Source organism: Callospermophilus lateralis, chromosome 7 (assembly GCF_048772815.1).
Source record: "Callospermophilus lateralis isolate mCalLat2 chromosome 7, mCalLat2.hap1, whole genome shotgun sequence".
In the NCBI taxonomy this organism is placed as follows: Eukaryota; Metazoa; Chordata; class Mammalia; order Rodentia; family Sciuridae; genus Callospermophilus; species Callospermophilus lateralis.
In genome coordinates this window covers 73,722,725-73,749,488 of record NC_135311.1, presented here as the reverse complement: position 1 = coordinate 73,749,488, position 26,764 = coordinate 73,722,725, and the positions used below count along the sequence as shown (strand labels likewise).

At 35.5% G+C, this 26,764-nt stretch overlaps 1 protein-coding gene and 1 pseudogene across 2 annotated transcripts in view; one reads left to right on the top strand and one right to left on the bottom strand.

Moving 5' to 3' along the window:
- The window catches only part of Col24a1 (collagen type XXIV alpha 1 chain), a 367,698-nt gene that overhangs the window by 148,210 nt on the left and 192,724 nt on the right, over window positions 1-26,764 (bottom strand). Inside the window, exon 25 of the mRNA XM_076862570.1 lies at window positions 854-907. Coding sequence (XP_076718685.1) covers window positions 854-907 — 54 coding nt within the window. The remainder of the gene's footprint in view (window positions 1-853; window positions 908-26,764) is intronic.
- On the top strand, window positions 11,266-13,313 carry LOC143403902 (nucleosome assembly protein 1-like 1 pseudogene; annotated as a pseudogene). Its single transcript, XR_013091904.1, has 2 exons — window positions 11,266-12,546; window positions 13,210-13,313. The product of XR_013091904.1 is annotated as a nucleosome assembly protein 1-like 1 pseudogene (transcript).

The window sequence follows — 26,764 nt, the reverse complement described above, 5'->3', positions numbered from 1 at the left end:
ACAATGAAATCTACTTTAACAGATTAAAAGGATAAAACTGATCCACAATAAAATTCTTAGAATTGTCAAAACCTTAATGTAGAAGATATAACCCAACATAGAAGTAACTAAGTCTGAGTGAAAAGATTGTAAAATTATCTAATTATCTCACTTTTTGTTAACTAAAAAAATCAGTAAGTATTAAGTATTAAGCATTTTGTACTAAATGAGAGTTAGGAGAAATATTTAAATAAACATAAATTCCACAGAAGTGATGTTAACAAAGATGAAACAATTACAGGACAACTGAATTTCCTTTTTACAGCTAAATTTTAAACAGTGTAGTACTTATTTTAACTTCAGGAAAGAAGAAAGAGAGTCTGGAGAGGCTTTGTAGAGAAGATGGCAATTTAACTGAGTCCAGCAGTTTGATTATTAATAAACAAAGGGAAGTTCATCAGTTTGGTTTTGAATAAATAAGAGAAGATAACACTAGACAAAGACTGTTTTAGTAAGAATGGAATAGGAACAAGAATATATGAGACAGGGGAAAGAGAAAGGTAAATTGGTAACTGCTCTTTCAACATTGCTTCCTATAGGGGGCTTGCAATCATAAAGTAGATTTAAAGAATATTTAACCATATATGAAGACTGTTTCATACTTCCTTCAGGACCATATATTTATAATTAAAAATATACTCTTTTAAAAATTAGAAGTAAATATGCTATTAGCTGTTATATTTAAGAGTTTCAGTAGAGGTAACATGTTAAAGCTATGAGTGATTTCTAATTATTATAAAGTAGCATATGAAAGTCTCCTTTAAATTTAGCTTAGAATTCTTACTATAAAAAACAAAAAAAGGAAAGAAATTACCTTTTCACCAATGCTTCCAGTTATCCCAACTTCTCCAGGTAAACCAATAGGTCCCTTTTAGGAGAAAAAATATAACATATTACATTCTGTTGTAGCATCCTTGTCTTAAATCACCCATAATTAATGTTTCTTTCTAGTCATTGTGAATTTTATTTTGTAGTAAAATTCCTCATCATATAGGTATGTAGCCTATGACTTCATATCAAAATTAATTTACTCCATCAAATGTGTGTGTGTGTGTGTGTGTGTGTTTGTATGAGTGTGTGTGTGTGTGTGTATGTGTGAGGTGGGGCATTGTGTGACAGGCACTATATTGGGAGGCACTGAGTTTCAAATTCAATTATAATATCTGCCGTTGTGAATTGATGATTCACTGAATGTTATAAAACTCCTGCAGTTTTTACATCTACTTGATGTGGACATATATTAGTCTAAGAAATAATTTCTATGACTTTTTTTCAAAGCACCTCAATACATGACAGAACAGTATATGCTCATTCATTCATTCATTTACTCAAGAAATGAGTAAATGCCTGTGCCAGGCACTGTGCTGGTTGCTGAGATTTCATTAGTCACCAAGTCAGAACTTAATCCTTGCCCTGATGGGTCAAAAGTCTTGAAATACAGAGATAAAAGCAACTAAATTGAAACTGAATAATTATAAATTGTGATATAAGCTCATAGAGAAAACAACGAGGCTGATGGGGAGAATAAAAGAGAAGGCTATTTTAGCAAAGATAGTCAGAGAAGAACTTGAGCTGGGTATGGTGGTACATGCCTATAATCCCAGTTATTTAGGAGGTTGAGGCAGGAAGATCACAGGTTCAAAGCCAGCCTCAGTGATTTAGCAAGGTCCTAAGCAATTTAGTGAGACCCTGTCTCAAAGAAACAAATAAAAAAAGGCCTGGGGTATGGCTGAGTGGCTAAGTGACCCTGGTTTCAATTTCTAGTACCCCAAACAAACAAATATGAGGAAGAAAAAAAGGCCATCCAGCCAAGCAAAGAAGGGAAGAAGAGTATATTAGGCAGTACAAATACCTTAATGAATGAATTCGATGTGTCAGAAAAAGTGAAAGGAAGCAATCGGTAACACAATTTCAAAGTTTATCTATCTTTGTCTTTGTGTATGCTCTATTATTTCTCCTTTAAGCACCATAGAAAACAAAAGGAATAACAGAAAAAACTTTAGAACATCTCTTTCTTGTCTAAAGTTATAAGAAAATTACTTTCTACTTTTATATAAAGATATAGGAAACATTTTTTTCCATAGAGATCAAGTAAAGACTACTTAGATTTTCATATAATAATATTTATTTGTATATAAAAGCACAGAATCATAAAAAATTAGCTTTCTGGGTAAATCTAACCAAAATTAATACATGGGGCATGATTTTATCTATACAGATTTATGTTCTAATCCATATCAATATCTAGCTAACTGGGTATCAATTGATGGCTATATAACATAAATTAAGCATTTTCTATATGTTTGATTGAATTCTCACAACCACTTATTTGTTAGAATTATCAGAATATCTCCTTTGACAGATGAAGAAGATGAATTAAGCAGCTTGCTGAGGCAGAGGAGTTTAAATAGTATGGATGAGTTTAAGTTGCTATTGAGCACTTAAGTTGTGGCAAGCAAAATTGATATGTACTGTAAATGAGACCAGATTTTGAAGACTTATCCAGAAAAAATGTAAAATACCTAATTAATGATTCTTTACACTGATTTTACACACACACACACACACACACACACACACACACAAATATTTAGTTGTAGTTGGACACAATACCTTTGTTTTATTTATTTATTTTTATATGGGGCTGAGGATTGAACCCAGCGCCTTGCACATGCTAGGTGAGTGCTTGACAGTTTAGCCACAACCCCAGCCCCTATACTGATTATATATTAAAGTAATGCTTTAGATGTATTACTTTAAATGAAATATTATTCAAATCAGTTTCACTTCTTTTTATATTTTTAAGTGGCCACTAGAAAACTTAGAATTATGTATGTGGTTTTCATTTGGGACTTGCATTATATTTCTCTTGGACAGGGCTAATCTTTACTCTTACACACTATGTTAATATTACTGTTTATATCCCATTGGACGTGATCTCATAATTTACCTTTGTGGTTTTTAAATTTATGTGAGTAGATACTTTCATTTGGAGGCAATTATTGGTCCATTCCTGGGTGATTTTAATAATAAACATCAGTTTTTACATTTCTGGAGGCCTAGAAATCTAAGATCAAGGCACTGGTAGATTCAGCATCTATTGAGTGTTTGTACAGTGGTTCATAGATTGTGGAGTCCTCATGACCTCATTACTTCCAAAAGGCCCTACCTCCTAAAATCAAAACAATGATGATTAGAATTTCAACATATGAATTTGGGGGGAGATAAGAACATTCAGTCCACAATAACTCACTAGGTAAAGAATTCAACCAGATGAGGCGCTCACTGAAGTGAAAAAAGGTAGCTTTAAATACCTATCACAATCATCTGACTGGTTTTAGAAATAAAGAATAATTGTCATCAGAATTTCCTTCTTTTGTTATGAATATGTGTATGTACAGTAAATATGTTTTTTTCCTCTCATTCCTTTATCACATTACACAGAACGTATTGACTTTATATCCTAGTATTTAGATATTGTTAATTTTACATCATAAAAATAAAAATCACTCAAGGACTTTACCTTCTCTTTTAGATAAGGGGTTAGTGAGCTCTTGATTGTAGGCAGCATAGTTGCATCAGGGTAGACAGAATTATAGCTTTGTTATTGCCTTTATTTGAAGATTACATATGGTTTAAGGAGATTACACCATTAAGAAGATCAACTTTGTCTTTATTTGAAGATTAACTATGGTGTTTGGGTGTCAAGTTGATAGGAGTAGACTTATGATGGTTAAAATTATGTGTCAAGGTAACTAGGCACAAGTGCTCAGCTATCTGGTTAAAAATTATTTCTAAGTGTAAGGTATTTCTGGATAAGATTAGGTCGACTGAATAAAGCAAATTACCTTTCCCAGTGTGATTGGGTTTCATTCAATCTTTTTGAGAGTCTGAATAGAACAAAATGTCAGAGGAAAGGAGAATTTGCTCCTTGCTTAAATACTTGAGAAGGAACATTAGTCTCCTACCATCAGACTAAGATTTATACCACTGGTTCTCCTGCTTCTCAGGTCTTTGAACTTGGAAAGGAACCATAGGCTCTCCAGGTTCTCAGCCTTTTGGACTTGGACTGGAATTACACCATTGGCTTTCCAAGGTCTCCAGCTTGCAAATGGCAAATTGTGGGACTTCTGAGCCTCCATAATTATGCAAACCCATTCTTTGTAAGAATCCAATCTACCTATATCCATATCTTATTGGTTTTGTTTCTATAGATAACCTTGACTAATATAGTTAAACACATCTGAGCAAGAACAATGATATAGAGATATCTGTTGTGACATAGTAAACAAAATAATATAATCTGGATACAGTTTTGATTTAGGGGAAAAAATAACTTCCTAACTCATGATGTGACTGAACTGAGCAGAAAAATACTATGGTTTGGATGTGATCTAACCCCAAGGATTAATGTGTCAGAGCTTGGTCCCTAAGATGGCAATTTGGGGAGGCAAGTAAGAAACTTTAAGAATTAGGGCAGGGGCTGGGAATGTGGCTCAAGCAGTAACGTGCTTGCTGGCATGCGTGGGCACTGGGTTCAATCCTCAGCACCACATAAAATAAAAAATAATAAAAAATAAAGATGTGTGTCCACTGAAAACTGAAAACTAAAAAAAAAAAAAAAAAAAATTAGGGCCAATAATCTTTGGTTGCAGGGGTGGGGGTACTTCCCTTGGCAGGGATTAAGGGAGTTCTCATGGGGCCTTGAATTAGTTTTCATGAGACTGAATTGTTTAAAGTTCAAGTCAGACCCCTGAATCACTCTTTGGCTCCCTTTCATATATATTCTTGCCACTGCAATACCATCTGCCACAAGGTCTTCACCAGACCTGGACTAATGCTGATATCATGTCTTTGAACCTCTATAACTGGAGCTAAGTAAAGTTAAAAAGTTACTTAGACTGAGGTTTTCTATATTTTCCTGATGATTTATACAGATTCTTATATATTTAAGGGTATAAACTCCTTGCTGATTTTAGATGTTCCAAATTCCTTCTTGTGATTGTTCATCTGTGAGATTATTTTTGACATCCTTCATTCATAATTAGCAATCTTTAATTCTGAGGTCATCATATTCAACAGTTTGTGGACTTATTATCTGTATTTTCTGCATATTGTTTATGAAGGATTTCTCTATTTTTTTTTGTCATTAAGTAATGGGCATTATGATTTTTTTGTCCATTTGATCTTACTCTAGTCTTGATTAGTGACCTGTTTTCATATATGTGTATTTATTATAAAGAAAGTTTAGCTGTTTTTTACTTTAGGTTATAGAACTGAAGTTGGTTTACATGCCAAGTAGGGGAGAGGAAATTCAAGATGCTATCCAGGCTATTTTGTATAATTAGGGAGAGCAGCAGTCACCATTTTTTATTTTACATGAAGTAAAAAAAAATGGGCATTATTTTCTCTTGGTGTGAGCTTTTCTATTTATGTCTTTAATATATCTGGAGTACAATTTTCACATATTGTAAGATAGGGATCCAATTTTTTTCCATATAGTAATTCAATTTTTCAAATACTATATATTTCAGTTTTTTTTAACTTTTAAACTCTTTTTTTATTTGTTCTTTTTAGTTATATATGACAGTAGAATGTATTTTGACATATCATACATACATGGAGTATAACTTCTCATTTTTGTGGTTGTACATGTGGAGTTACAATGGTCGTGTATTCATATGAACATAGAAAAGTGGTGTTCAGTTCATTCTACTGTCTTTTCCATTGCCCATTCTCCTCAATTCCCCCAATTTTGCCCTGTCCAATCCAGTGAACCTCTGCTCCTCCCTCTAGCCCTCCACTCCCACCTATTGGGAGTCAGCATCTGAGTATCAGAGAGAACATTTGGTCTTGGTTTTTTGGAATTAGCTCATTTCGCTTAGCATGAGAGTCTCCAGTTCCATCCATTCACCAGAAAATGTCATAATTTCATTCCTATTTATGATCAAGTAATATTCTATTGTCTATATGTACCATATTTTCTTTATCCATCCATCTGTTGAAGGGCAACTAAGCTGGTTCCACAGTTTAGCAATTATAAATTAAGCTTCTATAAACATCGATGTGGCTGTGTTACTATAATATGTTGATTTTAAGTCCTTTGGGAATATACGAGGAGTTGGGATAACTGGATCAAATGGTGGTTCCAATCCAAGTTTTCCAAGGAATCCATACTGGTTTCTATATTGGTTGCACCCATTTGCAGTCCCACCAGCAATGTTTGAGTGTACCTTTTTTCTCCACATCCTTGCAACATTTATTGTTACTTGTATTCTTTTTTTTTTTAATTTTTTTTTTAGATAGAGAGAGAGAGAGAGAGAATTTTTTAATGTTTATTTTTTTATTTTTTTTTTTTAGTTTTCAGCGGACACAACATCTTTGTTTGTATGTGGTGCTGAGGATCGAACCTGGGCCGCACGCATGCCAGGCGCTACCACTTGAGCCACATCCCCAGCCCGTTACTTGTATTCTTGATAGTTGCCATTCTGAGTGGAGTAAGATGAAATCTCAGTGTAGTTTTAATTTGCATTTCTCTAGTTGCTAGAAATGTTGAACATTTTTCATATATTTGTTGACCTGATTATATTTCTTCTTCTGTAAAGTGTCTGTTCAGTTCCTTTTCCCATTTATTAATTGGGTTATTTATTTTTTTGGTATTAAATTTTTTGAGTTCTTTATATATCCTGGAAATTAATGCTCTGAGGTATAGGTGGCAAAAGTTTGCTCCTATTCTGTAGACTCTCCCTTCACATTCTTGATTGTTTCCTTTGCTATGAAGATACTTTTTAGTTTGATACCATCCCATTTATTGATTCTTGATTTTATTTCTTGTGCTTTAGGAGTCAATTTATTGAGGAATCTGGTTCATAAGGCAACACAATGGATACTGGGGCCTACTTTTTCTTCTAGTAGGTGCAGGGTCTCTGGTCTAATGCCTAGGTCCTTGATTCACTTTGAGTTTTGTGCAGGGTGAGAGATAGGGGTTTAATTGTTACATACAGATTTCCAGGTTTGGTGCCTTTGTCTAGTATAACTATTCAAATACTATATATTTCTTCTCCCCATTGATTTATGGTGCCCTACTTATAGTTGCTTATTTCTCTATCAGATTCTATTGATTACCTTTGAAAATTTCTGGTTTTTTTCTAATGTTTTTATAGTTCATTTTACTATAGACAAAAATAGTAAATGGAAAGAAATCTGGACTATACAGGCTTTAAATTTATTTACTTTTAAAATACATATTATTACTTAATTTGGACCTATCTGCACATTTGTAAATAATAGGTGAATTAGATGAATACATTAGAGATGAAATATATAAACTTCATTACATTTAACATGTAATTAATTGTAAGATGTATTGATATTTTTTGTACCGCTAAAAGGAAAAAATCTGCCAAGTAATTGTAATTCACCACTGATTGTAAGAAATATTCTAATTTTAAAAATGTTATTGTGTCAAGAAAAATAAGTATGGTAGATGTGTTACTGTTCAAAACATTCACTGCTCCCTTCTGTAGATGGATTACATATCCCTGTGCTGTTGATATCAGACTAGGCCACGTAACTTGCAGGGCCTCTCACCATAGGAAGAATACAATCTTCTATCCTACTGACATCAAGTTTCTCTATATAACTTATTTTGACCAAACAGAAATGTGTAGGGAAATGACATATTTCCCTATTTTTAAAATATCCAGTTTGTTTTTTCCTTCTGCCATGAAACTAACCATGTACCAAACAACAGTGCTCCTTAAGCCTATGAGAATACACATGACATGTAACAGAGCCACAGGTAATCCATAGTGGATGGAGTACAAGTAAGAAATAAACCTTTGTTATTGTAAGGCACTAATATTTTGAGGTTGTTTCATACTATAGCATAACTTAGTCTAGGATGACTGAAGCAATATTCATTTTAAGATTGATGAAATATGGCTTTTATTTACATGATAAACAGGTGCTTTTCTTCATTGCTTTTTACCCTATGTGCTAATAGCTCTAAGGATAGTGGAGCCACATGAAAAAGGAGCCTGATTTTCTAAATTATCTTGTAGGGGAAAGCTACCTAGGGACATTGGCATTGGACTACTAACACGAACAAAAATAACTTTTTACTGTGTTAAGCCAACAAAAAATTCAAGTTTACTTGTTCCAACAGTCAATGTTATCCTAAAATACAGTGAATTAAAATGTGTGTTGACATAAAATTTAAAAACTTTGTAATCTACCTCAACTGGCATTCAAACTCTATTCTTAGTTTCACAGAAATCATGAAATAAATAAAAATGTCAGAAAGTAACTGTGCCAAATTCTGGTTTGGACTGAAAACCAACTTTTTCAATAAATGCAAAAACTATCCAAGGAAAATAAAATTAAACTTACTTATCTGTTTATACAACAGTCCTGTGCTATAAGGGTTGTAGAGGATAAGTTGCAGATTGGAATGATTAAAGTAAACTATGAAGTTTGTAATTCAGTAAGTTGGAATAAGGCAAATGAATATTTTCTATAAGCTAAGAAAAAGTAGAACTTTCTATAATGCAAAAGCAGGACAGGTTGTATCTAGTAGATAACATAAGGAAGGGCCTTACAGAGAAGGCAGAATGAGTTATAGCTAAATGTTGACAAACTACAATGATGAAAAGTGTTTTCCAAGTAGAGAGAATGATTTGAGCAGAAGATGGAAAGTAACAAATGATAAAACATTTGGCAATGTAAAGTTAATCCAAACTATCTGTGATATAGTACTTGTTGTAGGGAATAGATTCTGATAAATATCTTGGTTGTATACTATTAAGGGCTCTGAATGTGAGCAATCTGTTCATGGTGCTTGCAGAAGAATTTGTATTGACAGCAGAATCACTGATGGTTTTGAGTAAAGGAGAAATAAAATATCATCTATACTTAAATGATAATAATTTAACATCACTGTATTCAATGTATGCAAATGGGAAAAATAGAAAACGAGACAGAAGGTATTGTAATATTCTGGATAAAGTTAATGACTCTTATGAGGGCAATGATAACATCAAAAGGAATAGTAAGCTCAGTAGAAAAAGTCAACATCTGAAGAAAGATGGATAGTTGTGGCTATTTGAGTAGAGTTTTTCCTAAAATATTAATGTATGAGTCTCCATGGAAAAGTCAATTGTTAAAATCCTAAGAATGATGTACCCCAGTTATAAAATACAAACAAGGAGAGAATCTTCATGAAGATTCTCTGAAGGCATGAGGCAGAAGAGAAAGCAAAAAGAAGAGTCAGGTAGAAGAATAATCAGGAATGTTCAAGGAAAGTTAAGGACAAAGGTTTCAAGGAGAGAGAGATCACTGTTATGTGGTAAGGGCTAAGCATAAGCACTGAGACAGTCAGAGGGTTTGACAATTAGAAGGTTGATGGTGACCTCTAAGAACAATTTCAGTACTTTTGTGTGTTTGGAAATGTTTGCCAAAGGATTAAGAATGCATGGGCACAGAGAGAATGGAAAAAACTTGTACAGACTATTTTCTTAAATAGTTTGGCAGCAAAAAGCAGACATGATAACTGAGAACATGGTTTGCAAAATTATAATATTTAGAACCTAATTTTTGATCTGTTAGCCAAATAAAAAGATTCATCTACAATAGAAAAGCACCCTTCTGAACAAAAGGGAATTACATTCAAAAACTTTTTTTTTGTTGTTGTTGTTTCATTGAACAAAAATTTTAACATATGGATATTGAGGTCTAATCCATCATGATTGGTTGAAAAACAACACATTTGAATAGAAAATTCTGGGGGTTTAATCTCCCCCCCCCCACCACCACTAACGGCTATCTCCTAGTCAGCTTCTCATCTCTAGATAGTCTCCCTTCACTGGGAATGCTCTGTAAGTCATTGAACTCACAGCTGGGAAGTAAATCCTATAACCTCCCCTTCCTTTTGATTAGAAGCAATCTTTAAAAGGAAAAAAAAAAAACATGTTGCCATGACTTGTTCTCATATTTTATCCATGAAACAGGTACCAGGTATTCAAGTGAGAACCAAGGACAAAATATAAGCCAAGAACAAAAATTATATTCTCAATTTTAAAGTGCTCAAAGGCTAATTATGTGTATGTGGAAATGGTCATAATTTATTTACATTTATTACCTATGTATCCTTAGAATAGAAGTATAGATATCTTCTATTTTTGTTCCTATTCACTTTTCTTCATTTCAAAACAAATATTGAAATATTTTATATAATTATTTTAGTTTTCTATTGCTTCAAAACAAACTATCCCTACAAAGTTAGTGCTTTAAAATAATACACACTTATTATCTCACAGATTCTGTGGTTTCAGAAATTCAAGAGCTGGTGGTTCTGAGTCAGGATCTTTGATGCAGTTGTAGTCAAGATTTGGCACTTTCTGCAGTGATCTGAAGCCTTGACTACAGCTAGAGAATCTATTTCCAAAAAGGCTGTTGGCAGGAGGCCTATTTTCTCACCATGCAGGCTTCTCCATGGGGTCTGATGACACGGCAGTTGTCTTTCTCAGAGCCAGTGATTCAAAACAGAGTGTAAGCAGGAGAAGCTACAGTGACCTAAGTGAGAACCAAGAACAAAATGTGGCGACAGTGACCAGCCACACACTCCATTCATTAGAAATGAGTCCATCCCACAGTCAAAAAGAGTGAAATTAGAATGCATTTTTCTGAGGGAGAATAGCAAAGAATTTGTAGATAGAGTCTAAAACAATCACAATAACTAAATTTTATTCTTGGCTGGATTTGAGTTTTTTTTTTTTATCTTTGAGTCCTCCCAATAATTTTCTTCAGTTTCTTCTGTTTTTAAGTTACATACTTCTAAAGGAAGACTCTAAATTAATGTTAGAATAATATACATTTTTCTAAAGATGAAGTGTATAAAATTTCCTTTTTATTTATTAGTTATGTAGTATCTGTTATGTATAAGGCACAATTTAGAAATAGGTAACTAAAATATCAAATAGATAGTTTGCCAGAAGATAAAGTGCCACAGGGTATTAGAAAAAGCAGGAGCCAGCAAACTATGTCCCTGAATTCTGTTTGCCTGTTTTTGACATAGTTATTGGAACACAGCCACACTTATTTGTTTATCTGCTGTTTATGCCTGCTTTTACATGATGCAGGTAAAATTTAGTAGTTTAGACAGAGACCATATAGCTTACAAAATTCAAGTAATTTCTGTTGGATATTTAAAGAAAATACATGGAGTCACTGCCTGCGCAGCTCCGACCACCTGGCTCCCCGTACTAGTTGCCGGTATTTGAAGTTCCTACAACATGGCAGACATTGACAACAAAGAACAGTCTGAACTTGATCAAGATTTGGATGATGTTAAAGAAGTAGAAGAAGAAGAAACTGGTGAAGAAACAAAAATCAAAGCGCGTCAGCTGACTGTTCAGATGATGCAAAATCCTCAGATTCTTGCAGCTCTTCAAGAAAGACTTGATGGTCTGGTAGAAACACCAACAGGATACATTGAAAGCTTGCCTAGGGTAGTTAAAAGACGAGTGAATGCTCTCAAAAACCTTCAAGTTAAATGTGCACAGATAGAAGCCAAATTCTATGAAGAAGTTCATGATCTTGAAAGGAAGTATGCTGTTCTCTATCAGCCTCTATTTGATAAGCGATTTGAGATCATTAATGCAATTTATGAACCTACAGAAGAAGAATGTGAATGGAAACCAGATGAAGAAGAGGAAATTTCGGAGGAGCTGAAAGAAAAGGCCAAGATAGAAGATGAGAAAAAAGATGTAGAAAAAGAAGACCCTAAAGGAATTCCTGAATTTTGGTTGACTGTTTTTAAGAATGTTGACTTGCTCAGTGACATGGTTCAGGAACATGATGAACCTATTCTGAAGCACTTGAAAGATATTAAAGTGAAGTTCTCAGATGCTGGCCAGCCTATGAGTTTTATCTTAGAATTTCACTTTGAACCCAATGAATATTTCACAAATGAAGTGTTGACAAAGACATACAGGATGAGGTCAGAACCAGACGATTCTGATCCTTTTTCTTTTGATGGACCCGAAATTATGGGTTGTATAGGGTGCCAGATAGATTGGAAAAAAGGAAAGAATGTCACTTTGAAAACTATTAAGAAGAAGCAGAAACACAAGGGACGAGGGACAGTTCGTACCGTGACTAAAACAGTTTCCAATGATTCTTTCTTTCTTTAATTTTTTTGCCCCTCCTGAAGTTCCTGACAGTGGAGATCTGGATGATGATGCTGAAGCTATTCTTGCTGCAGACTTTGAAATTGGTCACTTTTTACGTGAGCGTATAATCCCGAGATCAGTGTTATACTTCACTGGAGAAGATATTGAAGATGATGATGATGATTATGATGAAGAAGGTGAAGAAGCGGATGAGGAAGGGGAAGAAGAAGGAGATGAGGAAAATGATCCAGACTATGACTCGAAGAAGGATCAAAACCCAGCAGAGTGCAAGCAACAGTGAAGCAGGATGTATGTGGCCTTGAGGATAACCTGCACTGTAATAGCCTATACACAACTATTATTTACTTACAGCCTTATGTTTTTGTATTTTCTTGGTAGATTCAATAATTTTTTTTAAAGGAAAGGAATTGATATTTTAAAGACAAATTTGTTATATGTAGCATTTTAACTATAGCTTTTCTGTCATATCTGTTGAATGCACAAATTCTCATGCATGTTCATTCATTGCTGCAGTTTGGTTCTTCTGGAATATTTGTATCATGTAGCTATTGGAATACAACTATAAAAATTAACAACTGTTAAATTAAGCTAAATGTTTTTTGTTTGCTAATTTTTTTTTTTCCCTGAAAACCAAAGTAGTTTTCAGCTGGTAGTAAGAGTGACTTTTAAGTCTGCTTGCAAAGTTGTGCTTTTCATTTATTTGTTACAGAAATGTAGTGAATTTTTACTAATATAACTCATCATTTGAAAGAAGAAAAACACCCATAACAAACATGGTTAAGAATTTCCAGTAAGACCAAACTCAATAACTGTTAGGCTTCCTTAAAATTAACTATACTTCATTAATAATCCTAACTCATAATTTGGTTATTGGTTATCACAGGGAGGTGAATAAAATAATTTTCAGAAGGTTATTAACCTGATAAAGTGTACTTGTAATTTTAACTTCCATTAACTAAGCATCTTTTCTTTGTGGTAGGATCTACCTTCTGCTTTCCTGGAAAGGATGAATTTACATCATTTGATGAGCCTATTTCAAGTTTTGGTTGTTTGTTTGCTTGTTTTTGTTTTTGCAGCCTAAAATAAAAATGTCAAATATAAAAAAAAATAAAGAAAATACATATCAATTAATCAAAGCCAGAACTTTCACCTTTAAGAAATGCCAGCGCTATACACTTTTATGATTAAGAATATTCATTAAAAATGTTTTAAAATACCAATTTCACGTTTAACACACAATAAAGGACATGACAAAGCTTTCAGCCAGAACATGTCATGTTTTAAAACTAGAAACTATATAATAATTGAAAACTTTCACTTTTTATAAAATAGGATATGTAATCATCTATTTAAAGATTTTATTAACTAAAGCCAAAATTCTGAAGGCCAAAAAGCCTGATGTATAATAAATTACTTCTTAGAATTGAAATATTATCTTTTGCAAAAGTCAGTAAGATATTAAACTTCTATTTTTTAAAAAGTAACCACATTCTATTTATTCACTAAAGAGTGAAATAAAATTAGACTGTTTCCTATTAGAAAATAAAATATTTTAAAACATTATCATATGAAGTTTTTAGTCTTGAAAATTGTCTTTAAAAATGTGCCTTAACTATTTTTCTAGAATGCCTCTTATATTGTTTTGAATCTTCTTATCGATGTGTAAATGATGGCATTTATAGGATAAAGAATCTTAGACATCAAAACTCTTCAGATTCATTTGAAAATGCAATATCAAAGGCCAATTCCCTAGAATTTAGTTCTGTTTTATCTTAGAAACATATTAACTTCAATACTTATATTAATATTTTCATTCTCTTTTTAAAAATACACAAAAGAATTTTAGAGTTATAATTACTACAGAAATGGTAATAATGGGATGAATTATGAATTGCTGATATTTGACCATTTTTTTACCTTAAAATGATAATTTTACATAGTTCAATTTAATACAAACTTGTGATGAGAGGGGAAACAAAAGATCAGCCAGACATAAGAAATGCCAATTTCAAGTACTAAACAGAATTGTGTGTTCCCATATTTAATATTTATTTCTCCACCTCAAGTTCTCATACTTTCATACTTTTGTCCAAGAAGATGATGATATAAAGCCATGTTAGTCTAGACAAGGCAAAGAAGTAGAAAAATGAAAAATGATGTATAATCTGCCTGGATAAGAAAGAAGTATTCCTTTTCAGATACAATGATTATAAGTTACCTACGGGAAACTGTGGTGGAATATTCAGTATACAACCGAATATGTGGATATGTGGGTCTAGAGATGAGACATCTGTAGATCATCAGGAAATAAATGGTAGTCACGATGTAGAGAGTAGAAAAGCCACCAAAAAAAAAAGTATGTAGACAGAAAAGGAACAGAATGAGAATAATAACATTTTAAGCATAGAGTTGGAATAAAAATTTAAGGAGTTGACTTTGTAGAAAGAAAGTGATCTATCAAAAGCAGGATACTGTCTATTTTTCTTTGTCCATAATGTTTCTTCAGAGTTTTTCATTTGTTGATAATTTTAAGACTTGACAAGAATGTATGAAGCCTTTCTATTTGTAAATACATTATAGTTTTCAAATAGTTAACTTTTGGATCACTCCACTCCTATTTTCATATGAAATCTGTAAACTAAGAATTTATTTCTTGAACAGTGTAACTTGGGGAAAGCTACTTTAGCTCACCTTGCACCATCCTTCATTGTTTAGGAAGATCTAAGTGCGTTGGTCTGTATGAACTGTAAAGCAGAGATGAGACTTTATCCCTCATGCATAGAATAATGTTTAGAATAAGAAGAAAATAAGTACAAGAGGAATGAATGAGTTAGCATGTTAAATAGAGCAAAAGTGTTGGAAACAGAGATAAATTGTCCACATCTCCTTATAAAAAATATCTATTGCTCCCACAATCAGCTTCTTCAAGGTTTAGGTCTCAGAAAGAGACCTATATCCAAACATGATTCAGGCAGAGCCATAAAAGTCTGGCCATTTAGGCCACTCTGGTGGGTCATATGTATGCATAGTTCTCCCTAACAATCAGAGTGACTAAATCCCAGAGAAGGGAAAACTCCTAAGATAAGCCTGATATAGCCCAGTTAGGAAAAAAAAGGCATCTGATGTTTGTGAAGGGAACATCTATACAGAGGCCTCTAAAGATTCTGAATTGCTAGATCCTGAACTCTACACATTTACAGAAGTAGCCTATCCTTCCTTATTATAAACTAGCTTCATTTTCTAGTATGCCCTCTCTCTTAAAAGAAAACATGGAGCGCCTGCAAAGTAGACAGACCTGCAACCGACAGACAGAACAGGCCCAGTGGCCCGCAGAGAGGTTGAGCCGACCCCCACCCCGCGCCTGCAAGGTAGGTGGACCTGCGACCCACCAGCAGGTTAGGCCCAGCAACCCGCGGAGGGGCACAGCTGCCCCACGCGCCTGCAAGGTAGGTGAAACCATGACCACCGACAGAACAGGCCCAACGGCCCGCCAGACACATCACACCGGTTGGGGGAGAGGCAGAGCCACCGTGCGCCTGAAGGTAGGCGGACCTGCCACCCACCAGCAGAACAGGCCCAGAAACCCGCAGAGTGGCAGAGATACCCCCCGCGCCTGCAAGGTTGGGTGACCTGCGACCCACCGGCAGGTCAGGCACAGCAGCCACCGGAGGGCACAGCTGCCCCACGCGCCTGCAAGTTAGGCAGAACTGCGACCCACCGACAGAACAGGCCCAGCGGCCTGCGGAGGGGTAGAGCCGCCCCCTGCGCCTGCAAGTTAGGCGGAACTGCGACCCATCAGCAGGTCAGGCCCAGAAACCCGCGGAGGGGCAGAGCCACCCCCATGCCTGCAAGGTAGGCAGACCTGCGACCCACCAGCAGAACAGGCCCAGTGGCCCGCCATCGCCCCAGTTGGGAGAGGGGCAGAGCCGCCACCAGCGCCTGCTAGGTAAACAGACCTGCAACCGACAGAACAGGCCTAGCGGCCCACGGAGGCACAGAGCCGCTGCCCACGCCTGCAAGGTAGGCGGACCTGCGACCCACCAGCAGAACAGGCCCAGAAGACTGCAGAGGGTCAGAGCTGCCGCCCGCACCTGCAAGGTAGGCGGACCTGCGACCACCGAAAGAACAGGCCCAGCGGCCGGCGAAAGAACAGGCCCAGCGGCCTGCCGGCGTGGTAGGCACATTGCCCCAATTGGAGGAGGGGCAGAGCCACCGTCAGTGCCTGCGAGGGAGACTTTGCAACTATACAAGACGAATATAAATATGTAGGGGGAAAAAGCAATAACACAACAGTTTCACCAAGCAGAAAGAAACGTGACCAGTATGAAAAGACAAAGAAAGAAAGGACCACAAGCAATGTAGGTCAACTCAACTTTAGAAGAGGTAATATCTGCAGCAGATGGAATGTCAGATAAAGAATTCAGGATATACATGCTTCAGATGATCTGGAGTCTCAAGGAAAACATTAGACAGCAAAATCAGACAATGAAAGACCACTTTGACCACTTCGACAATGAATTACATAAACAAATCCAAGAAGCAAAAGATCAATTATACAAGAAGATAGAGGTTATAAAAAACAAACAAATAGAAATCCTAGAAATGCAGGAAGCAATAAACCAACTTAAAAACTCAATTGAGAATACTACCAGCAGAGTAGAACACCTAGAAGATAGAACATCAGACAATGAAGACAAAGTATTTCAACTTGAAAAGAACATAGACAGCTCAGCAAGACTGTTAAGAAACCATGAGCAGAACATCCAAGAAATATGGGATAACATAAAGAGACCAAACTTAAGAGACATTGGGATACAGGAAGGTATAGAGGTCCAAACCAAAGGAATGAGCAATCTGTTCAACAAAATAATACGAGAAAACTTCCCAGACTTGAAGAATGAGACAGAATCCCAAATCCTAGAAGCCTACAAGACGCCAAATGTGCAAAATCATAAGAGATCCACACCTAGACACATTATAATGAAAATGCCCAACATACAGAATAAGGAGAGAATCTTAAAAGCTTCAAGAGAAAGGAAGCAGATTACATTTAGGGGTAAACCAATCAGGATAACAGCTGATCTTTCAACACAGACTCTGAAAGCTAGAAGATCCTGGAATAACATATTTCAAACACTGAAAGAAAATGGGTTCCAACCAAAAATTGTGTATCCAGTGAAATTAAGCTTCAGGATGGAAGATGAAATTAAAACCTTCCACGATAAACAAAAGTTAAAAGAATTTGCAGCTAGAAAACCATCTCTTCAAAACATCCTCGGCAAAATATTACAGGAAGAGGAAATGGAAAATATCAATGAAAACCAAAAGCGGAAGGTAGTACAGTAAAGGGGGGGGGAAATAATCAAAGAGGAAAACAAACCATGTTTAGTAACATAAATAAACAAATATGGCTGGAAGAACAACCCATATCTCAATAATAACCCTAAATGTTAATGGCTTAAACTCACCAATTAAGAGACACAGGCTAGTAGAATGGATCACAAAACAAGACCCAACAATATGCTGCCTTCAGGAGACGCATTTGATAGGAAAAGACATACATAGACTGAAGGTGAAAGGTTGGGAAAAATCATATCACTCATATGGACTTCAGAAACAAGCAGGAGTGTCCATACTCATGTCAAATAAAATAGATTTCAAGCCAAAGTTAATCAAAAGGGATAAAGAGGGACACTACATACTGCTCAAGGGAACCATACACCAACAAGACATAACAATCATAAATATATATGCCCCAAACAATGGTGCAAATATGTTCATCAAACAAACTTTTCTCAAGTTCAAGAGTCTAATAGACCACAATATAATAATTATGGGAGACTTCAACACACCTCTCTCACCACTGGACAGATCTTCCAAACAAAAGTTGAATAAGGAAACTATAGAACTCAATAACATAATTAATAACCTAGACTTAATTGACATATATAGAATATACCACCCAACATCAAGAAGTTACACTTTTTTCTCAGCAGCACATGGATCCTTCTCAAAAATAGATCATATATTATGTCACAGGGCAACTCTTAGACAATATAAAGGAGTAGAGATAATACCATGCATCTTATCTGATCATAATGGAATGAAACTGAAAATCAACGATAAAAGAAGTAAGGAAAAATCATACATCACTTGGAGAATGAACAATAGGTTACTGAATGATCAATGGGTTATAGAAGACATCAAGGAGGAAATTAAAAAATTCTTAGAGGTAAATGAAAACACAGACACAACATATCGGAATCTATGGGACACATTGAAAGCAGTTCTAAGAGGAAAATTCATTGCTTGGAATTCATTCCTTAAAAAAAGAAAAAAAACAACAAATAAATGATCTAATACTTCATCTCAAAATCCTAGAAAAAGAAGAGCAAAACAACCGCAAAAGAAGTAGAAGGCAAGAAATAATTAAAATCAGAGCTGAAATTAATGAAATTGAAACAAAAGAAACAATTGAAAAAATTGACAAAACTAAAAGTTGGTTCTTTGAAAAAATAAATAAAATCGACAGACCCTTAGCCACGCTAACGAAGAGAAGAAGAGAGAGAACTCAAATTACTAGCATACGGGATGAAAAAGGCAATATCACAACAGACACTTCAGAAATACGGAAGATAATCAGAAATTATTTTGAATCCTTATACTCCAATAAAATAGAAGATAGTGAAGGCATGGATAAATTTCTTAAGTCATATGATCTGCCCAGATTGAGTCAGGAGGATATTGACAACCTAAACAGACCAATATCAATTGAGGAAATAGAAGAAACCATCAAAAGACTACCAACTAAGAAAAGCCCAGGACCGGATGGGTATACAGCAGAGTTTTACAAAACCTTTAAAGAGAAACTAATACCAATACTTTTCAAGCTATTTCAGGAAATAGAAAAAGAGGGAGAACTTCCAAATTCATTCTACGAGGCCAACATCACCCCAATTCCTAAACCAGACAAAGACACTTCAAAGAAAGAAAACTACAGACCAATATCTCTAATGAACCTAGATGCAAAAATCCTCAATAAAATTCTGGTGAATCGGATACAAAAACATATCAAAAAAATTGTGCACCATGATCAGGTAGGATTTATCCCTGGGATGCAAGGCTGGTTCAATATATGGAAATCAATAAATGTTATTCACCACATCAATAGGCTTAAAAATAAAAACCATATGATCATCTCGATAGATGCAGAAAAAGCATTCGACAAAGTACAGCATCCCTTTATGTTCAAAACTCTAGAAAAACTAGGGATAACAGGAACATACCTCAATATTGTAAAAGCAATCTATGCTAAGCCTCAGGCTAGCATCATTCTGAATGGAGAAAAACTGAAGGCATTCCCTCTAAAATCTGGAACAAGACAGGGATGCCCTCTCTCACCACTTCTGTTCAACATAGTTCTTGAATCACTGGCCAGAGCAATTAGACAGACGAAAGAAATTAAAGGCATAAAAATAGGAAAAGAAGAACTCAAATTATCACAATTTTCAGATGTCATGATTCTATACCTAGCAGACCCAAAAGGGTCTACAAAGAAACTATTAGAGCTAAAAAATGAATTCAGCAAAGTGGCAGGATATAAAATCAACACGCATAAATCAAAGGCATTCCTGTATATCAGCGACAAATCCTCTGAAATGAAAATGAGGACAACCACTCCATTCACAATATCCTCAAAAAACAAAAATACTTGGGAATCAACCTAACAAAAGTGGTGAAAGACTTATACAATGAAAACTACAGAACCCTAAAGAGAGAAATAGAAGAAGATCTTAGAAGATGGAAAAATATACCCTGTTCATGGATAGGTAGAATTAACATCATCAAAATGGCGATATTACCAAAAGTTTTCTATAGGTTTAATGCAATGCCAATCAAAATCCCAATGACATTTCTTGTAGAAATAGAGAAAGCAATCATAAAATTCATATGGAAAAATAAAAGACCCAGAATAGCAAAAACAATGCTAAGCAGGAAGTGTGAATCAGGCGGTATAGCGATACCAGACTTCAAACTATACTACAGAGCAATAGTAACAAAAACAGCATGGTACTGGTACCAAAACAGGCGGGTGGACCAATGGTACAGAATAGAGGACACAGAAATCAATCCACAAAACTACAACTATCTTATATTTGATAAAGGGGCTAAAAGCATGCAATGGAGGAAGGATAGCATCTTCAACAAATGGTGCTGGGAAAACTGGAAATCCATATGCAACAAAATGAAACTGAATCCCTTTCTCTCGCCATGCACAAAAGTTAACTCAAAGTGGATCAAGGAACTTGATATCAAATCAGAGACACGGCGTCTGATAGAAGAAAAAGTTGGCTACGATCTACATACTATGGGGTTGGGCTCCAAATTCCTCAATAGGACACCCATAGCACAAGAGTTAATAAATAGAATCAACAAATGGGACTTACTCAAACTAAAACGTTTTTTCTCAGCAAAAGAAACAATAAGAGAGGTAAATAGGGAGCCTACATCCTGGGAACAAATCTTTACTCCTCACACTTCAGACAGAGCCCTAATATCCAGAATATACAAAGAACTCAAAAAATTAGACAATAAGATAACAAATAACCCAATCAACAAATGGGCCAAGGATCTGAACAGACATTTCTCAGAGGAGGACATACAATCAATCAACAAGTACATGAAAAAATGCTCACCATCTCTAGCAGTCAGAGAAATGCAAATCAAAACCACCCTAAGATACCATCTCACTCCAGTAAGATTGGCAGCCATTAAGAAGTCAAACAACAAGAAGTGCTGGCGAGGATGTGGGGAAAAGGGTACTCTTGTACATTGCTGGTGGGACTGCAAATTGGTGCGGCCAATTTGGAAAGCATTATGGAGATTTCTTGGAAAGCTGGGAATGGAACCACCATTTGACCCAGCTATTCCCCTTCTCGGTCTATTTCTAAAGACCTAAAAAGAGCATACTACTGGGATACTGCTACATCCATGTTCATAGCAGCACAATTCACAATAGCAAGACTGTGGAACCAACCTAGATGCCCTTCAATAGACGACTGGATAAAAAAAAATGTGGCATTTATACACAATGGAGTATTATTCTGCATTAAAAAATGACATAATCATAGAAATTGCAGGGAAATGGATGGCATTAGAGCAGATTATGCTAAGTGAAGCTAGCCAATCCCTTAAAAACAAATGCCAAATGTCTTCTTTGATATAAGGAGAGTAACTAAGAACAGAGTAGGGACGAAGAGCATGAGAAGAAGATTAACATTAAACAGGGATGAGAGGTGGGAGGGAAAGGGAGAAGGGAAATTGCATGGAAATGGAAGGAGACCCTCAGGGGTATACAAAATTACATACAAGAGGTAGTGAGGGGAAAGGGAAAAAAATATAAGGGGGAGAAATGAATTACAGTAGAGGGGGTAGAGAGAGAAGAGGGGAGGGGAGGGGGGAAGGGGGGATAGTAGAGGATAGGAAAGGCAGCAGAATACAAGAGACACTAGTATGGCAATATGTAAATCAATGGATGTGTAACTGATGTGATTCTGCAATCTGTATACGGGGTAAAAATGGGAGTTCATATCCCACTTGAATCAAAGTGTGAAATATGATATATCAAGAACTATGTAATGTTTTGAACAACCAATAATAAAAATTAAAAGAAAAAAAAAGAGGTAGGCACCATAGAAACATATACATAGAAAATGAAAAATCTAATTTAGCTGCTATTTTAATTTAAAAGTGTTTTATTTTCAAAAAAAAAAAGAAAACATGTACTTCAGTTAGGATTTAATTTAATTCATTTTCATTAATTAGGGTTAAGTTGGAGCAGATGACATCTGGGAATTGGTATTCTCATTTTAAGTAGAAAAGACTATACTATAAAGGAATAAGAGATCTAGCTAGTATGCTGGTAGGAGTGAGGAGAGAACACATGGGACCTAATTCTATAGGTATCTGATCAAAGGAACAAAAATAAAAAATGACATAAAATTAGATATGAAGAGTTGGTTAATTAAGGAGCACTGACCCAAGATAAAGGAATTAACATCCTGGGAAGCACCCCAGGAGATTGTATAAACTCACTTAGAGGCTCCAAGCTATGAGATGAGCAGTCCTATCACTTGGGCCAGAAGTCTGGAAGACCCTATGGTATTAGAGACATCTATGGTAGAAAAGGAAGCTGTGTGGTATTTATGATAAGCCTCGATGAAAAGATCTCAATGCAGGCTCCTTGGACTCTGGAGAAAGGTCATGCTATGTATAATAAGGAGTTAAATATGTTTTGAAAAGCAAATTCTGGTGTGTCACTAGGTTCTAGCAGAGAAGGAGTATCTCACCACAGGACACAAAATGACTGCACATGTGAATCTGTCCATGAAAAGCTGAGTTTTATCAGACTCATCAAGTCAAAAGGTCAAGTGGTTCCAGGCAGTTTGGGAGGGAACAGGAACAGGACAGAGGCACAGTGTGCATGAACAAGTAGTGCAGATTCCCAGCCAGTATGTCCTCTTCAGCTGACATCTTTGCTATTTGGGTATGTGCGTGGGGGGTCTTTTAGGATCAGCTGATGGAAAAGGAAAAAGTTTATACATAGTTTTTGAATGGCTAGATTTAGTGTGTAGGTGAAAACTGAAAATGGATGGAAACTACACTATAGCTTCACTCAGGGATGTCTTAAGAGGCAGTGGCAAGGGAACACCATCCTAATGGGCAGAGTTTCAGGCAAAGTAGTAGAGTTTCAGGCAAGGTGGCAGATTATCTACTCCTTGAGAAAGACAGGGGTTTAGGATTAGACTATGTACAGAGTAATGGGCATTTAAGAGTGAACTGGCTGGTTAGTTATACACCTGAAAGGAATAAAATTATAAGACTGGAGCTATAAAGATTTGAGAAAGAGCCATATGGGTGGGCATACCAGAGTGGACACAATGTGTAAAGAACTTTCTATCACATGTCAATGCCTACCAGGAAGTCACATATGGAAGGGTACCTAGAAACAGAATTAATCCAAAAGATAATATCGGCAAGCTTTGATCATTAGTCACTTCAGTGCTGGATAATGAACTTATGAATGGAGTGGCATAATAGGAGACATGGAAGATATGCATGAACCAGTCATCATGACTTCCCATTTAGTGAGGCTAACTTAACTGCTGCTGCCACTGAATATCCAAACTTCCAACAACATAAGAAAGCATTGAAATTGCAATAAGCTGCCATTCTTCAGGGAGCTCACCAGTCACTTCTAAGCAAATTCATTCTGGAAAACTCAAAGATTTAATCTTATAAAAAGGATGTACACCTTGAGAATTGGTTGCATTCCTCCATTCAAGCTTCAATTAGAAGCAGTATCTGGCAGCAAAATACAACAGACACTAGTATGGCAGTGTGTATAAACGTGGATGTGTAACCAATGTGATTCTGCAATCTGTATACGCGGTAAAAATGGGAGTTCATAACCCACTTGAATCAAATGTATGAAATATGATATGTCAAGAGCTTTGTAATTTTTTGAACAACTAATAAAAAAAGCAGTATCTAAGAACTTGTGAAATGCCTAATCTACTCTGTAGGATTCCTCAAACAATGTGTCAAAATAACAGATACATTTTGCAGCAATAAGGTACAGAAGTGGGCCTATGACTATGAAATCTAATTGTCATATCCTATCACATTAAGATACTTCCATATGGAGATTTCTTGGAAAATTGAAAATGGAACCACCATTTGACCCCGCTATCCCTCTCCTCAGTCTATACACAGGTGACTTAAAAACAGCATACTACAAGTACCACATCAATGTTTATTTATAGCAGCACAATTCACAATAGCTAAACTGTGGAACCAACCTAGATGCCCTTCAGTAGATGAATAAAAAAAATGTGGCATATACACACAATGAAATATTACTCAGCAATAAAAGAGAATAATATCATGGCATTTGCAGGTAAATGGATGGAGTTAGAGAAGATAATACTAAGTGAAGCTAGCCAATCCCCAAAAACCAATTGTACTAGCAAGTGATAATTTATAGATGGGGCACTATCTATAGGATGAAGTATATATATTGATTCAGACTTTTATATCGTACTGTACTGATGATTTTTGAATGTATGGGTAGAAGCGGAATTAATTCCACTTGCTAGCACTACAATGTCACAGTGGAGGATTCTGAGCTTTCTATATGCACAGAAATGTGAGCTCTTCTGGTCTATAAAAGATATATGCATGTTCTCTTGGCAACACAATAGAGTTCCATTGAACTGTAAGTTATGGCAGACTTTTGAGTGCTTCAAGTTCCCTGTTTCTAGGTAGCAGCAGGCAAGGAAAAGAGTCACCAATCTGGCACAGTTAATTTATCCTGGTCTTCAGAAAGAAGGAGAATACTGATACTATTTGCAGTCCTAAAACCAGCTACAATGGTAGGCTCTGTAATTTTTATCACTTATTTCTCTTCTAAGTTTTCTGCAGCAAGAGAATTTACTAGAATCCTTAAAAAGCATCTCCCTGAAATGATAAGAAGTGGTGTAGTCAAGCAGCACAAAGAGAATACTGTGATGAAACAAGATGGGCTACCTAGAACCTCCTGCGAAAAGAGTTTCCTTAGATTCTGATAGCCTTTTTGACCAATGGCATTCCCTTCCCAGGGCAGCCCCATATACAATGACTGCATGAAGAATAATATAAAAGTCCAGTGACTTAAGCCTGGGCTTACTCAGGTCATTAAGGAGTCATAGCTTCTTACAGGGCTGTGAATTGAGACTTAATAGGATCTGTATCACAATTTGTCTTCTTACTCTATCCTTTCTTGCTTCTTCTTTCTATAACTGTTGCTTCCTTATAAATATCTGGTAGCAAAATGCCATCTCAGCCATTTCCTTCTGGAAAATCTAACAGGTTCTTCCAAGTTTTCCCCTAACTATTGTACTCAATTTATAGAGGGCCATGGAATTACTGTAAAGGGTCAGTAATCCTATACATACATACATACTGAAAGTAAAGTAAACACATTAAAACACAACTACTACTTGTTCATCAATAAAAATGATCCTTGTTCTTGAAAAGATTAGAAACCACTATGATAAGTATGATAAGATAAAATCAGAATGAGAAAAATCTACTGTTAATGAACAAAAGTAGATTATCTTTTACACAAAGTTTGAGGTCCTTGAAAAACAAGAGAAATTTCTACTTTTATTCATTGTTCTTCTATAGTTGATGAACAAAACATCTGTCATATTTGGCAATGTGGCTCATAAGGTATGAAGTCCAAACCTAGTTTGAATACTTAGGTAAAGTCTATTACCATGCTTAGGAAAAATAGAATACCCTGTCTTTTTTAAAGAAAGGAAACTGTTCATTGCATATATATATGGCTGCTGGGGATTAGCTTTCAAGTCCAAATGTAAAAAACAAATAGCATTTGGCCTGCATCCCAAATCCAATCCAAGGGAGATTCTCTGAAATAGCATTTAGAATGAGATACTCATCCTTTCTTCTTTACTCTAAATGATAAATATTTTCCTGACTGGCTGGGAAAGATTTCTAGAACTCACCAAGGAAAGATTTCTAGATACTTTGGCAATACAAATTGTAGCTTATGATTTGCTTCCTGGACTATTTGGCTTGCTTTAAGACTACTTTCTTTTTCATTACGTAAAATGTGCTTATATTTACTTTTATTAAGCCAATATCTAGTGTCTAAAGAATTTAAAAAAGCCAAATGAGGACACACTGAAGCACAGAAATTAGGTGAAAGCATGTCTTTGTGATACAAAGCCTTCAATTTTTTTAGTTATGAAGTAATCATGTTAGTAAATAAAAATGACTACTCACTCACCTGTGCTATCAGTGAGTTAATATTTGAAACTAAGAATGTGTCTAATTTGTCCAACTAATTTAAGAATTCCCCAAATTTAATATCAACTACCTACAAGCACTGGGTAACAACTGAAGATAAAACAATTTTACAGAAATCCTGCATTCATTAACACTTTAAAAAGTGTTAATAATAAAATAAATTCATTCATTTATTTAGTCAGCAGACACATTTGAGAGCACAACACACATCTTGCTTAATAAATAACATGCTTTATATTGCCAGTTAAATTTAGAATACAGACAAGAACTTCATTATTTTAGAGGTTACGAATTTAACAGTAGTTTATCATGGGGTCATGGTTCTTCCACTCAAGCTCTTGACATTTAGATACATAAGATTTCCTCCAAGAAATAACTGAATGGTCTGCTTCGTAACCAAGTAGAAATTTCAACCTCTGACATTTCTCTAACAACTATTTGACTGAAATAAAAGTTCAAATGAAGTTATGCCCTAGGAAGGTCTGGCAATGATCATGAGACTATGCCTGGAATGTGTACTCAACAGATGCTTTCACTCACATTTAAGTTATGGGAAACTTGAGAATGGAAAGTTAACTTCTGCTGCAATCCCTGCACTAAACTTGCCTGGCAGTCTTGCTTGCATATTCTGCCTTTTTGAATGTGCCTCTTCATAATAAATC